Source organism: Chiroxiphia lanceolata, chromosome Z (genome assembly GCF_009829145.1).
Source record: "Chiroxiphia lanceolata isolate bChiLan1 chromosome Z, bChiLan1.pri, whole genome shotgun sequence".
Taxonomy (NCBI): domain Eukaryota; kingdom Metazoa; phylum Chordata; class Aves; order Passeriformes; family Pipridae; genus Chiroxiphia; species Chiroxiphia lanceolata.
Window position 1 is genome coordinate 32,364,932 of NC_045671.1, and position 15,999 is coordinate 32,380,930.

The following is a 15,999-nucleotide window of genomic DNA, read 5'->3' on the forward strand; positions in this document are numbered from 1 at the left end:
AACTGCCCCCCCTCTTTCAGTTCTTACAAGTTGCTATGCTAGAAGGATGACTGAACTTCTTTTCCAGACAATGTTTTTTCCTCAGTTCTATGAGGTTTTGCATAACTAGCATGGTGACTCAGATACTACTCACGGAGTGCCTGTCTTCAGCATGGCATTAAAAAAGCCTCTTGAACATATACCACGATTCAAGTTCCCATGATCCCTTCAGAGCAAAGTGTTAATACCACGGCCCTACCATATTCCAGCTCTGGTCATTACAACTGGACATTAAGATCATGAAAGCCAAAGGCAAAACACCCATTAATTATTGGAAAACAATTACACAAAGAAAGAACCATCAGGTGATCAGGATACAGACTCACAATGTATGAGTTAGCTTGCAGCACACGTCATGTACATTTACCAACACAGAAACTGAAGTAAACCACATATGATCAGGACAGTAAAAACCAGCTGACAAGCTTTCAGCTCCTACTGAAGGTTACCTTGCTGTTATAACAGTGTTCAGTAGGTATGTTCACAAGAACCAGTAACTGAGAAAAGCAAAAGTTTATTTCAAGTCAATGTGAGATCTGGTACTCACTGCTTTGATGAGGGAGGATCTGTTCCATTAGCTCACTCTAAATAAACTGCAAATGAAGTTTGTTTACTCCAACCTCAACTGTCACATATATGCCATGTTTCTGTACGAGTAAGGTACTAGAATGCTTTCTGGCTCAGGCCTATAATTCAAGTTTGTAATACATTTTCTTGACATCTTGGGATGAAATTTCAGTATGCTAGATAACAGAGACTTTTAAGTACCAAAGGCCAGCAATGAGTACAGCACAAACCATCTAACAAAACACCCAGTACTTCCACTGAAACTATCTAATACCTCGAAGGTACCAACTTCTACCTTGTCTGAAACTGAGTTAACACCTGTGTCTATTTGCATGGAACTCAAAAATTCTGCACACCTATCACAGTGACTGGCAATGCTGCAATTACATGAATGGTAGTAAAAGAAGTTATCTGCTAAGTAGCATGACTTAATTTCAGCTGAGCTTCCATTAACCTTTACATAATTTACGAACTTGTTCTATGCTTTTTACCACTGTGGTACCACATTTTGTCAACACCTATTATTTCACATTATTTTATGTGTAGCCTCAGTTATAAACGCTTATTTAAGACTATCTTACTAGGAACAGCAGTAAGACTAAGGACTTCACAGTCCTGTAGGTTTTTCACAGAAATACAGAGATACTTTCTACAACATAACAATAACTAAACATGCACATTATGAAAACATTCCCATGATAATATAATCACAGTATACTTCAATGTATATTTATAACAGCAATATAACCCAACATAAAAGGACTGAAGATTCTCTTTGGCAACCCAATGAAATGCCAGACCATTTTTGTCACTTTATTATGTATGACAAAAGGTATAATGCTGTACTTTTTATGCAATATTGCCATCATAAATGGAGGTCATCAGACTTCTTAAAGGAGAGGTGATCCCTAATTGAGGCAAAACTTTACAGGGATTCTTCTACAAATCCTCTTCTACACTGTTTTTCCGAAGAAAATATATACAAGAGCTGGCCCTTCACAGAATTAGAGAGAGATCAGAGGTTGCTAGCAGGTCTCATTATCATTACTGTAATATATTTATAAGACACAGGTTCGGAACACTGGCTTTGGTTTAAGTAATGTTTATAGCAACATAGTCAAATCATAGAAAAAGATAACTTTATATCTCAAAGAAAACTCAGTGCATTATATGAGAATGTTGAGAAAGAGATTTTATAATATACAGAACAGATAAGAGAGCTGAAGAACAACAAAGATAAAATAAAAAATGCAAAACTCCAAACAGAATCCAATATTTGCTAAAATGTACTCCTAGGATTAAAGGGAGGTAAAATATTTGGTTTCCCTTTCAGCAGTGCACTAATTTTCACAGCTGCCTTTTAGAATTGATCTATGTCTTACTTTTACTCAAGAACTAGAAGTGCTCAAAAAGCCTTCTTGGTAACAAAAATTCCAGTTCAGAAAAACCATTATACATACATATATATTTATATATATATTCATATGCATGTATATCACAGAATTAGAATCACAGAATGGGTAAGGTTGGAAGGGTTCATAGCAGGCCATCCAGTTCAACTTCTCTGCTCAAGCAGGGTCATCCCAGAGCACATGGCATAGGATTGTGTCCAGATGGTTCTTGAATATCTCCAGCGAGGGAGACTCCACAACCTCTCTGGACAATCTGGTCCAGTGCATGGTCACCCTCACAGTAAAGAAGTTCTTCCTCATGTTCCTGTGCATCAGTTTCTGCCCATTGTCTCTTGTCCTACTGCTAGATACCACTGAGAAGAGCCTGGCTTCACTCTCCTGACACCCTCCCACCAGATACTGGTAGACACCGATGAGGTCCCCTCTCAGTTGTCTCTTCTTGAAGCTGAACAGGCCTAGCTCTCTCAGCCTTTCCCCACAAGAGAGATGCTTCAGTCCCCTAATCATCCTTGTAGCCCTCCCCTGGATTCATTCCAGAAGCTCCACATCTCTCTTGTACTGGGGAGCAGAGAACTGGTCAGAGTATTCCAGATGTAGCCCCACCAGGGCTGAGTTAAGGGAGATTCCTGAATGGTGTACGTATATACTGTGTAGGGATGGGATGAGGAAGGCGAAGGTTGAGTTCAGCTTGGCAAGGGACACAAAGAATCACAAGAAGGGCTTCTACAGCTATGTTAGCCAGAAAGGGAAGATCAAAGAAGGTGTACCACACTTCCCTCACCACAATCTCAGCTCCAACTCCACCCCAAGAAAAAAGGCTGGAAAACTGGTAACAACAGATGAAAAGAAGGCTGAGGTACTTAACAACTTTTTGTCTCAAGTCTTTAATGACAACCTCTTTCCACATACCTCTGGAGTGGACAGACCTCACACCAGGGACTGGGGAAGCAAAGTGCTTCCCACTGTAAGAGAAGGTCAGGTTTTTGACCATCTGAGGAACCTGACCATACATAATTCTATGGGACCTGAAGAGATGCATCCCACAGTCCCGAGGCTGATGTAATTGAGAAGGCACTCTTCATGATACTCAAAAAGTCATGGCAGTCAGGGGAAATGCCAGTTGACTGGAAAAAGGGTAAGACTGAACCTATCTTGAAAAGAGTTAAAAGGAGAAACCTGTGAATTACTGACCTTGCAACCTCCCCTTCATGCCTGTTCCATGAGATCATGGAACAAACCCTTCTAGAAACTGTGCTAAGGCACATGGAGGACAGGGAAGTGATTCAAGACAACCTAGAGAAAATCTTGCCTGACTAAATTAATGGCCTTCTATGATGCAATGATTAAATCAGTGGACAAGGGAAGGGCTATGGGTGTCTCCTACCTGGACTTATGTAAGGCGTTTGACACAGTCTTCCACAATATTCTTCTCTCTAAATTGAAGAGATATGGATTTGATGGATAGAGTATTCGGTGGATGAGGAATCGGTTGGATGATTGCATCCAGAGGGTAGTGGTCAACAGTTCCATGTTCACCTGGATATCAGTGACAAGTGGTGTCCCTCATGGGTCCATACTGAGACCAGTGGTCTTCATCAATAGCACAGACAGGGGGATCGATTACACCCTCAGCAAGTTTGGAGATGACACCAAGCTCAGTGGTGAGATTGACACACCTGAAGGATAGGATGCCATCCAGAAGGACTCAGACAAACTTGAGAAGTAGGCTCATGGGAATCTCATGAGGTTCAATAAGGTCAGGTGCAAGGTGCTGCACCAGGGCTATCAACACAAGCTGAGGAATTAATGGAAGAGAGCAGCTTGTAGAGAATGACGTGGGGGACTTGGATGGATGAAAGGTTGGACATGACCCATCAATGTGCACCTGCAGTCCAGAAGGCCAATTGTATCCTGGGCTGCATCAAAAGTAGTGTGGCCAGCAGGTCAAGGGAGGGGATTCTGCCCCTCTACTCTGGTCTGGTGAGACCCCACCTGGAGTGCTGCATCCAGCTCTGGGATCTCTCGCACAGAAAAGACACTGACCTGTTTGAGCAAGTCCAGAGGAGGCCACCAAGTTCATTACAGGGATGGAGCACCTCTCCTATGCGGAAAGGCTGACAAAATTGGGATTGTTCAGCCTGGGGAAGAGGTGGCTTTGGGGTGACCTAATGGCAGCCTTCCAGTACCTGATGGGAGTCTACAAGGAAAATGATGAGAGTCTTTTAACAAGGGAATGTAGTGGGGGATGGCTTCAAACTGAAAGACAGTAGGCTTAGATCAGGTATTAGGGAGAAATTCTTTATTGTGAGGGTGGTGAGGCACTGGAACAGGTTGTCCGGGCAAACTGTGGATGTTCCACCCCTGAAAGTGTTCAAAGCCAGGTTGGATGGGATTTTGAGCAGTCTGGTCTAGTGGAAGGTGTCCCTGCCCATGGTTGGAGGGTTGGAACCAGATCATCTTTAAGGTCCCTTCCAACACAAACCATTCTATGGTTCTGTGATTTTGCTTGTTACAAGGCTAAATTTATGCTTCTCTGTTATAAACTTATCACCACAACAGCAAAAACAATCCTGAAAACTGATTGCGTTTAAAAGTGAAGATGAATAGTTGTATCCCTCATGCCCTTGAGGCTTAAATCTATAAACATGAGGACAAAAGCAGTTCTCTTGACTCCACCACTCAGCAAGTTTCTCTCTTGAAACCGACCGATCTACTGTGATTAGATTCTTCATGGGTCTGGCAACAGCTACATGAGAAGAGTGATTTTTTTTGATCCTCCATGTTTAACAGAGGGAAGACAATAATTGCCGGTATGTTCCACAGGTTTATCTAACACACAAATCCTCTGTAGAGCACAGAGACTTCTAAACGCTTCACAGAACTCATACATTATGCAAAACTCATCTCACCGTACTGCCCACACCTGTGAACCATTTAATAGGAAAAGGACACATAGTAACATGAGAGAACCGGAAAGTTGTGCAGAGTTGGAAAGAGGCAAGCCTCTTGCTCTGCTGCTAGGGTAACTAGAGATAGAAGCCTTTTGAAGTTCTTCCAACATTGTACTATCAGCCTCACCCACCCCCTTTCTCTGCTATCACTAGCATCACAGAGCCTTTTCACATCTTATTTTTAAAAGACTACCACTATAGTATTCAAAAAGGCTATCAATCAGCAGATGGTGAACCGTTTCTTGCCATTTTCTGACCCCCAAACCAAGCCATGAAGAACCAAGCAACTCATTCTCATCCTGCTACTGTCATACTGACAACATCATTCCAAAAGTGTCTCTTCAGGAACTGAAGAACTTCCTGCTTACGAAGAATCATTTGATATCACAAATCCTTTAAATATAGCAGCTGATAAGTGAAATTCACCACTGATATGCAAACTAGTACAAGTAACATGTGCATAAGAAGAAATAGAGAAGACTGTAAGTTACATTCCAAAGGTAGAAGTTAAAAAAGAAACACACTTTAATTAATGGAATAAAACTCTTTAAATCACACATCACTGATTTGCTATTGCTTTCTGTTTCTACTTAACTTCTTTGCTGTCTTACTATTTGAATTATAACAGCTTAAACTTAAATTCACTCAGAAGCCTTAAGTTACATAACATACACAATTTCATACATTGCTTTTTAATATTTGCACCAAAGTCTGAAGAAAATCTTAATGTCAGTTTGTGTACTGAAAAACATAAATTACTCAGCCTCTTCACATTGCTTATAAAATCACTTAGCCAACTGGCTTGTAGTGTGTCATTTATTTTGATCAGGTATATTTTATGCGACATCAGAAACAAGATATCTTCAAAAGTCAGCTCAGAATACAGCTGATTACTGAAATACAGTCATGGCACAGAACAAAACAAAAAAGTTTTCACTATTACTTATGCAGTATTTACTCTTTTTTTCTAATTCTTAGCATCTTTAGCAGAACAGCAAAACATTGTCCATCATGCTCTCTAGGATTCCGCACAGAATTTCATTCTGGAGAGTGAAGTATTATCCGTAGACTTTTAGAAGCATATAATTGGTATCAGAACAATATAAAAGCACTGCCCAACTGTATTGTAGACTATAAATTACTGTACATAATAATAACTCTTCAGACATACAGATGGGGTATTAGTCCATTTGCTAGTACTAGGAATATATCCGTAACTTCACAGTGAGATGAATAACAAAATCTTTCTTTAGCAAAATTGGCACACTGCTAAAACAATGCCAATAGAGTTAGACCAGTAAGAGTTTATCAAAACAACTACATAAGTAATTACTTTGCAATGAAAATTGATGTGTCTTAACAATAAAAGGGGAAAAAGCACTTTCAGGAAAATATTTTCTTCAGTTAAAAAACGGCATTAATCAAGAGTTCCAAATTAATTTACCTGAAATTTAATGAATTCAATTTCAAACAAGTTTTATTGAAAAAAATCACTAGGCTACTTGCAGTAAAGAAAATTGGTTCATCATGCTGAGCACATCTTTCTAAATGTCAAATGCTACATTTCAATAAGAAAATTTATTTGATTCCTAAGTGGCCCTTTCATCTTTGATTTGGAAACCATGTACTAAGTTTTAGATTCATCAAAGCTAATATCAGTCTAGTAATGAAAGGATGTTTTAAACTAAGGGTACTTGTTCCAGCTCACGTCTGAAGATTTTGTTTCCTTAAATGTTTGTCTTATTCAAATAAAAAAATCTAATAGCTCCTCTTTTAATTTGAGGTAAGTAGAATTCAGTATCAGCGTTACAAATGTTTCCAGTGTTTGAACAAGAAAAATAAAAAGATTACTTTTGCTGAATTTTCTCTTAAACACATTTTCTTTGGGTGCACTTGTTCCTGCAATCAGCTACTATACTGCTGGTCACTTTGGATTCTGTCTTATGAATTAAAGCAAAAGGTGCAGCCACGCTTCACTTCTTTAATATCACAAATGTAAAGAAGACCTAAAAAGCACGAAATTCCTATTAATAAATGATGACCACTCATACTTTCTGATGATGTCAATCTAAACAGTTGAAATAAGGAAGTTATAAGAATTTTTCTGTTGCCCACTAGATTTATAATCTTTAAAATCCTCTTAGTGTGCCATATGGAAAGTTCAAAGGAGGTGATGAGGTTTTATTCAACAGTTTCATAAAACTTTAACTCCACTGATTTCAACGGCTTTACTTCCACTTTCAACCTTGCTGAAAGAATAGGACCAACATGAGACCCTTATGCTTTAGGTAGAACTAAGGGGAATTATTAAATTATAATTTAACTATAAATCTATACATCTAATTTTGTTTTGACCAAAATCTCCTTATGAAATTCATATGAAGTTGTGTATCACACTGTCGTAATACTACTGATAAAAATGTAATTAAAATGCATTCAAAAAGGTCAACTATACAGAGGTCATGCATAAGCATGTATTTTTTTATTATTGCAAAAACCGAGAGCTCAGAGTTCAGCTGGATTTGGTTAATAGTCAAGGTAAGATGGGCTTCAAGGAACTTCAGAAGCAAAATGTATTCACTGGATTAAATGGAGGATGTGCCTCAGCACAATGAGGAAGTAGTGTCACAACTAATAATTCTGCCTCTTCAGGCAGTAAGTGTAGAATAAACTACTTAGATGTACCCAGATATTCTCAGCCAAATTTATGCTTCAGAAAGGACTATGAAAATCAAGAGTGAATCTGAAGTTTTACTAGCAGGAATATTTCAAAATGCATTGCAATTCGTATTTGTTTTTTTGTTTTCAAGTAATGTGAAAAATTTCCAGATTTCAATCCAAAAATGAGTAAAAAAACCCACTAGTCATAAAGTGTATTATGGGGACTACTTCAAGTACACTTCAGCTTGACAACTTAAAAGTGAAAAGCAATACATTTCTAAGTTATAGAAAACATTCTTCCCTTGTAAATGGCACTTAAATGAAACTAACATGATTGACAAGTACCTTACAAGCAAGCCTTGGCAGCACTTAATGAAACTCCATCTCTTTGCCATTTTAAGTGAAATTCCTTCACAACTGTTTGTCTTTGCAATAACTCCTACAAAGCTCATTAGTGCCAGCCTTGGTTTATCCCCCATGTTGTGCATTTATCCCTGGGATGCATTATCAACATGTGGCACATGTCCCTGACATGCACAGAAGAGTTGCACTCCAGGATAGCAGCATGCGTGACAATAGTGTTGACTCTTACTCCTTTATGGTTGCTGGGATGTAACTGAGAAATCTAATAACTGTGACAGTGGGCCTTTAGGTTTCTCCTTGCCTTTCCAGACAGTGAAGCTGCACAGACACTAATGAAAGGTTAAATGAATAGGAATAGCTGACAAGAGGTACAATAAAGAAGGGACTTGGTAATCCACAGACACTGAGCAGAGATCCTTGGCTCAAGCAGAGAAAGGACAGCACATCGTCAAGTCACAATATTTAAAACAGCTTGCTATACACAGAGGCTTTTGTGTCTGGGTACATGTCTGGCTTTGGAAGAAAAAAAAGATACTGAAAAGAAATTTCAGCATGGGGCACTTCAGCAAATGTCAGGTCACAGAAAGGGAAAAATGTTTTCTGTTTGCTGTTACATCTCTGTAAAGAGCATTGACTAAGAACACAAATATAAGTTTCAAAATAATACGTATTTTACAAATATTAAAAAGTTGCAACAGTTCAGTATGATTCCTGCTGACAGCATAACAGGTGTTGTACATACACCCAGCTTCATTTACACCTGGTAACAGTTAATAATATGGTTTGTATACCCCTAAAACTTTCCCCACAGATGAAGATTTTCTAACAGGTCTATCTTCTACAGTTTTACATGCAGCAGAACAGTAGACCTAACCAATTGTAATACACTGCAAAAACATAGCTAAACCTCCAGACAGTGCACCAGATCATGGTGACTTAAAAACTTTTTAGTGGTTAGCTTATGGCATTTTGATTTCACTTGGCCTGTAACTCACGAATCAGCATTATGAACATTCTGGTTCTTATAATTAAAAAATAATTGCAATGCCCAACATGGTTTTAAAACTTATCTAGCTTTTCGTAGTTTTCCACAAAAATGTGATTTAAGTACAGAGTAAGTCATTTAAAAAAAAATTAAAGAGAAGCTCTCAAAAGAACTCTCTAAAGGAACAAATCAGAAGCAAATCTGATTATTAAATGAATTTGTGTGGGTTATTTTTACATAAAATATTTCAGGAGACAAGTACTGAAACAGATGCTGCAGATGAAAAAAATTCTCTCTCAAAATCCTTGATTTACCTGGAATAAGAAAAAAAATATTTACATATATAACTGGAGTATAAAATATACATATTTATAATATGTGGTGATAGTATTATGAAAAGATTCTAAATGAGAGAACCTCTTCGAAAAACTACATTAAATTACAGCAGAACTCCTGAATGTACTAAGATTCTAATAATCAACAAATAAAGCGTTTTACTAGCACAGCGTATAATGAGAGCTACTGTGCGAAAAATAAAGAAGACAAATTTGGTAGTTTATCTCATTGGATAATATAATTTACTTAAATGGTAAATAAGTTTGTCCGAAGTAATACTTATAAAAGTTGCCATATAAATATTAAGCAACAATTATGATCAATGAATTTTTAGAACAAATATGCCAGAATTCAGGTGGGATGAAAATGAAAAAGAATACGAGGTTTAGACAGATGCTTTTTATTAAGTCATATTAAATGCTATTCCTCTAAATTAAGTACAAATTCCTGGCTAGATTAGGAAGTGACACACACTTCCAAAATGACATATATACTCTATTTGTTTTGTATTTTATGAGGAACCTTTTGTATTTCTAGACGTGCGTATTTTTTTCCTAACACATACTAATAGTGGACATTAAATCAAATTAAATCATTAAATCAAAAGCTCTGTGCAAACCAGCAGACTGAAAGTCAGGACTCTTCCATTAAACAATATCCAGCGAAGAAATTATAGTCACAGTATAGTGACAGTGTCCAAAGTGCAAAATGGAAAGGGACACTGCCAGAAACATCCACCTTTGAGACGAAAAAAAAAAATAAAAAATTGTTTTTTGTATAAAATCCAATGTTTTTGAAATGTAATTGCTTTGCTGTTGGTAATTTCTGTTTTGTTTGAAATTCACAAGATCTTCAGTCAGCTGCAAATCCCACTGACATACACATATATGTAAAACAAAATAATTACATCTCAAAGTCTAATTTCTAGATCTTTGACCCTGAAAAAGTTAGGAATCAGCCCTCCCTTATTCAGAGTATTTTTCCCCTTTATTCTTGCCTATGGCATATCTAATAAAATCATGAAGCTCCCTCTAGCTCTGCAGAAGAGCTTAACTGACCAATGATCCTGTACAGTTCCTTTCCACTTTCAAAAGCAATACTGAGAGAGAGTGAGAGCAGTATTTCCCTTACATAATAAGTGTTCTTGTTTCCATGCAGCAGTGTTTTCAATTCTACAGCTTGAAAGGATATGGATAATATGTGAGAACATCTGCTATGAAATACAGAAAATTAAATACAGCTTATTATTCTTCAGCATACTAAAGACCCTCTTAATCATTTCCAACTTACACTGTATTTACCAAATTCTGGTTTGAAATCTTACATTGTTTGACAACCTAATCATGTACGTATTTAAACACACACACACACACATACACACCTCCATTCCACCTTCCAATTACCAAGTGCGAAATCATGTAAAAAAGACTCACAGCTAATACCATGGCTCCATTTAGAGACCAGATCTTAAGTACAGAGTGTCTTAGTTAAAACCAATTTGTTTGTATATGCTGGTTTTCCAGAAAACCAGTAATGCCAGTGGTAATTTGCTGACTGTATTTTCACCTACCATAATATTTACACATACCATTTGTAACGGCTTTTATTGTTTAATCTCCATTGCATTTCAGTATTGGATACTATGGAATTACAGTTATTTAGCAGGCTGTAAATAATAGAGTTGGCATGTGCAATTGATATTTAAAATGTCTTACAACAACTGTAAAAGCCTCATTACAGACTAGCAAATCATTTCTAACAAGCAAGTTCAACTTACAAACACCAAAGCAAAACTGTAGTCTATGCTGCAAGTATGTTTGTTTTATTTAAGTGATACACATTTAATGAGGTGTGCAATGGACCATCCATACAAACTTTAAATAAGAAAGTGAAGTTCCAAAGTAATATGGCTATTGTGAAGCTTTTAAAAATAAAACTGAAATAATAAAAATAAAAGGAATTCTGAGTAACAACAGAAAGAATAGCTTACTTTCCCCTCCCCCCTTTATAAGCTAGTGTCCAATTTCTTCTTTTCTGAACAGCTGTATTATCCAACTTAAGTTGCTCTGCTAATTTCAGTCCCACAAGGACTAACTTGGAAGGCAAAAAAGTACTAGAAAAGATCAATTTGCTGGGAAAGATCAAATGAGAAAACTGTGGGGACAGCACCAGGTCAGAGTATGAAGAACTAAGCAGACCTGTTCTTCATTAACTTAAGCTCTCTTGGGATGTCACACACTACCTGACCATGGGCTTATTGAACTGCCTAACCATCATCTCTGTACCATTCTTCTGGGCCCAAGTATCATATCCTGCTGCTGACAAGTTAGCAGGGGACTGCGGCTGCAACATAAAAGTAGTTTTCTTTCTTGTCTAAATCAGGCAGATTTTTGAAAAGAGGACACAGCACTGACTCGTGACATGGCAAGATGAAATGAGAGGTCTGGGCTGGTCTTTAAGCTGTGTAGATAAAAGTAATCAAATAACACTCCTGGAATGCAAATTGGCATTCTTGACTGCAGCAATTGCACAACCATGAAACATCTCTGACAGCAAGCAAGATTAGGACAAAATGTTATGTAAAGCACTGAACTCAAAAACTCACTAGAAAATTCAAACTGTAACACTTACATTTTAATATAGCAACAGTCATCTCTGCTGGTTTTTTTTACTTTGTTTACTGCAATCACATACTCGTCTTTCCAAAATGCCTCAACAGTAAAAAGGTAATGTGATTAAAAGCATAGATCTACTTTTTTTCCCCCTAAAATGCAACACAGTTGCATTTTTTACAAAATAATGTACCAAAGCAGGGTTTTTCAATTATGTGTGCAAGATGTGCGCTTAAGGAGCACTTTCAGAATCCCAAGTCTTAAAAAGAGTTTTAAAATTTGTTCGTAACAAATTAGTTTATAATTAACACTTACAATTTTCTGCATCTGGATCAGGTAAAGGTGAATCATTTGAAATATACAGTAAATTTTAAAATTCATGTGCTTCAGGAATTTAAACCAGAACATGCATAGAGCTAAATGGTTCATTAATACTGGGCAGCTTAAAATGAAACTACAGTGATAGAGTGTATCAGACAGCTCAAATGCCCCATTAAATTTCAGATTAAAAATATCCTGCAATTTTAAGGGCAAGGAAAGTTCCACATACTTTTAAAGGAACTTAGTATTCTTGTGCAGATCTGCTGATCAGGTTTATTAAATATTACTGTCTGAAATGAACTCAGTAATTAAACTGCGAACATTTGTACTCTGAAACTATGAAAAAAATGCTACCCCATTTTAAAATTCATCTAAGGAGATGGGTTATTATACAGAGAGGAAAATGGAAGATAATGAAAAATAAAAGCCCCCTTACAATAAAAAATATTTCAATGACTGCTATATACAGCTAACATACAGATTATGAAAAGAAATATGTAATATCCTACTTTGATTTCATACTTAAAAATAGCTTCAAACCATTTTAACTGTCAGCTAGACACACACACAAAAAGACACTCATTGCCACTTTAATCCTGGGTACACCAGATTACTACATGATGTCTTTTGTGCATCAGTTTTACAACAGCTTGACTCTAGGGTAAATGGGAACCATCATAAATCGCATGCTGCTTTCAAACCCACTTTAATTTCTGTCAGCATTACTGTAACCACAGTCCTGGGCACATGCTGCTTTTTCCCCCTCCCCCCCTCTTTTTTTTTCCTTGTTGCCTACATTTGACAGTTGCATCTCCTACACTCCAATTGTGGCTTTGATCACTGAAACAAGACATGTCATGTTAGGGAGAGAAGGCAAAAACACAAACGCTCCATCGCAAAGTCCCTTCATTCACACAGACATACACTCTACCTATAGTTTGAGTGCTGTGTATACATATATGTAGGTATGCAGGCATAAACATATACAAATGTAAGTATACACGGATATATATAGGCACACACACGTGTGTGTGTGTGTGCATATGTATGTGTGTATTCAAGGCACACAAGACAAGTCTGTAACATCCCTGGAGTGCGATGACAAAAGCTGACTGAAAGCAGAGCGGTAGTCAAACAGTGACTGGAAATATACTACTTCATTGAATATGGACTGGTCACCGTTCATCACTAAGTAAGGTTGATCCACGTGTTAATGCTAACAGTTACCATTCTGCAACGTTAAGTGCAGTCTTAAACGAGCTTGTCCTTCGCAGCTGCTAACCTATCCTCACATCACGACCCAAAAAACGGACTTCAGTAAAATGAGGTCCTCGGTCATTTCGATTTTTAATTTTTAAATTAAAAGGTCATGAAAGCGCAAAACCCTGCTTTGCAAACCTCCTGCTGTAAAGGAGACGGGCGCTTGCACAGCACGTGAAATAAGAAGCAAAAACTTGTTCGAAGCTGGTTGGGGGGGGTCCCCCTTCCCTTTTACAGTCAGGGCATCGGCACAACTCTGTTCGGTTAGCAATCGCTGATTGGAGAAGTGCAAACTGCAAGCACATGCACAACAAAAAGAAAAGAGTTTCGGAGGGAAGGTGGATTTACACTCCTGTCTGCCTGCCGCAGACGTTGTTTCAGACGCACACAACTCCTTCCAGGCTCCCAAAGATTACCTTTACATTGTGTGCAAACCTTACTCATTTCCTAGCAGAAGGTGGTGTCCAAAACAGATAGACCACCGTATATCCGATTCAACCACTCCACTCTCCCTCCGTCCATACTCACTTTTTTTACGCTAGCCCCTCATATTTAGTGAAGGCAAGGAGGCGGTAAAAAGCATGTGGTCATCCCATTTCAATGCCCCAAACTCAAAGTTTAGAACAGCCTCTTGGGCATTTTTCCCCCAATCCACGCAGCACAGAGCTGATTTATTTATTATCCTCCTCCTCTGCCCGGCTGCTTGCTTATTTGAAGACTGAAACACACCGTTGGCGAGCAGGGCTGCTTGTGTTACTGCACAATTTATTAATCAAATCAAACCAAAGTAAAGGCTAGAATGAAAACGAAAGGCTGCTGGAAACTTCTTACCATCTCTGCATGCTGGTTGTCAAGTGCACCCCCTGTCTCTCGAACTCCTTTCAGCGGCAGTGCCTGCACCCTTCCTTTTGCCTCTGGGCTCTCAGCGCCTCACTCTCTCTCTTTTACCCCCTCTCTTTCCGTCTTCCCCCTTCCGCCCTCCCCCCCCCCCCCCCAGGTGATTTAAACTAAAATCGGAGATTTAAAAAAACAAAAATTACTTTCCCTCCCTCAAAACAAACAAATAAACAAACAAAACCCACCAACCCCCCCCCACCAAAATAACCCCCCCCCAGCAGCAGCAGTGAAAGTCTCTCTCTCCCCCCCGCCCTCTCTCTGACTCTTTCAAAACTTCAGCCCCGAAGTTCAGCTCAAGCAGCAGGGAGAAAGAAAGAGAAAGAGCTTTCAGCGGAGAGCTGGAAATTATGGGAGGAGGGACCCCGGTTCGGGTCAGAGTCTCAACAGGTTGGTTTGTTGTTGTTGGGATCTTTGGCTGGGGAAGGGGAGGCGGCGGGGGAAGACTGCGAGCGGGTCCGAGAGGGTAGTGCTGCTTCCTCCTAACTGCGCGCTCTCGGGCGAGAACGGTAGGCAGGGAGGCAGAGGGAAAGGGTAAGAGCAGTCGGGGCGTTGAAAAACTAACTCCATCTGCCTCCTCCCTCACCCGCAAACTTTCTGTGCCGGGCGGGGGCCGCGGCAGAGACCGTCCGCGCCCAGCTGTCAAAAACACCCAGCGGCCGCCGCCAACTTCGTGGCGAGGGCGCCTAGCGCGGGCTGCCGTCCCCTCTGCCCCCTTTCGCCTTCACGCTTCTCCGCCCGCCTGCCCCTCGCCGTGGCTGCGGTCCCTCCCGCTGCTTCTCCTCTTCCTTATCGGCTCCAGGCGCTGCTGGAGCGAGCGAGAGAGAAGGCGGCAAGGCGAAAGCAAGCTGGAGGAAGGGCTGAGAGGGGGCAGAAAGACGGCGCAAAATGGAGCGTAGCCCAAAGGAGGGGGTAAGGAGCGGGGAGAGCGTTAGAAAGGAAACGAAAAGTTAGGCAGAGGAAAAGTTTTCGCTCGTGGTGCCGGTTTCCCGCTTCCCACCCATTGCTCCATCAGCTCGCGGGACTCTGCTGCGGCGGCGGCGGCTGCTGCTCGGTGTGGGATCTGAGGAAATTTTTTGTTAAAGGGTGGGATTTTTTTTTTTTCGGGGAGGGGGGAAGGGAGGCGGGAGGAGGTGAGCCGTCACGGTTGTACGTTCGCAGGGAACAGACAAGAGTCACATCTGTGTGTGACACGGAGCCAAACCGAGCGAAACCCTGCCCCGGCGGCGCCGTGGAAGCGCAGCCGCCGCGCCGGCCCTGGCTCGGCACAGCGCAAGCACACAGCGCCTGGCCCGCTCCCGCTGCCGCTCCCGCGGGGGGACGGGCGGGGCGGGCCCTCTGCGCCCTCCCGCGGCCGTAGGCGGGCCGGCCGGCGCGGCGCTGCCTGGGGCACCGCACGGCGCCGTGTCTCCGGACCGCGGGCCTGTGCCCGCTTTCCCCTCTGAAACCTTTCCTTACCGATTCGAAGCGCGGTTCTTCCACCCGTGCCCCGCTCGCGGCGCAGAAGGGCTGGCAGAGCCGACCTGCGTTGCACAGGATGCCTGGCCGGGGGAAGGTGGCAGGGAGCTGTCAGGCTTCACCTACGACACCGGCAGCCC

General features: G+C 40.4%; 2 protein-coding genes across 2 annotated transcripts in view; one reads left to right on the plus strand and one right to left on the minus strand.

The window, feature by feature from the left end:
* The window catches only part of BNC2 (basonuclin 2), a 329,796-nt gene extending 314,303 nt beyond the window's left edge, over positions 1–15,493 (minus strand). Inside the window, exon 1 of the mRNA XM_032675084.1 lies at positions 15,402–15,493. Within this exon, the coding sequence (XP_032530975.1) occupies positions 15,402–15,413 (12 nt within the window). The 5' untranslated portion in view covers positions 15,414–15,493. The remainder of the gene's footprint in view (positions 1–15,401) is intronic.
* The window catches only part of CNTLN (centlein), a 275,279-nt gene continuing 274,410 nt past the window's right edge, over positions 15,131–15,999 (plus strand). Inside the window, exon 1 of the mRNA XM_032675070.1 lies at positions 15,131–15,313. Within this exon, the coding sequence (XP_032530961.1) occupies positions 15,290–15,313 (24 nt within the window). The 5' untranslated portion in view covers positions 15,131–15,289. The remainder of the gene's footprint in view (positions 15,314–15,999) is intronic.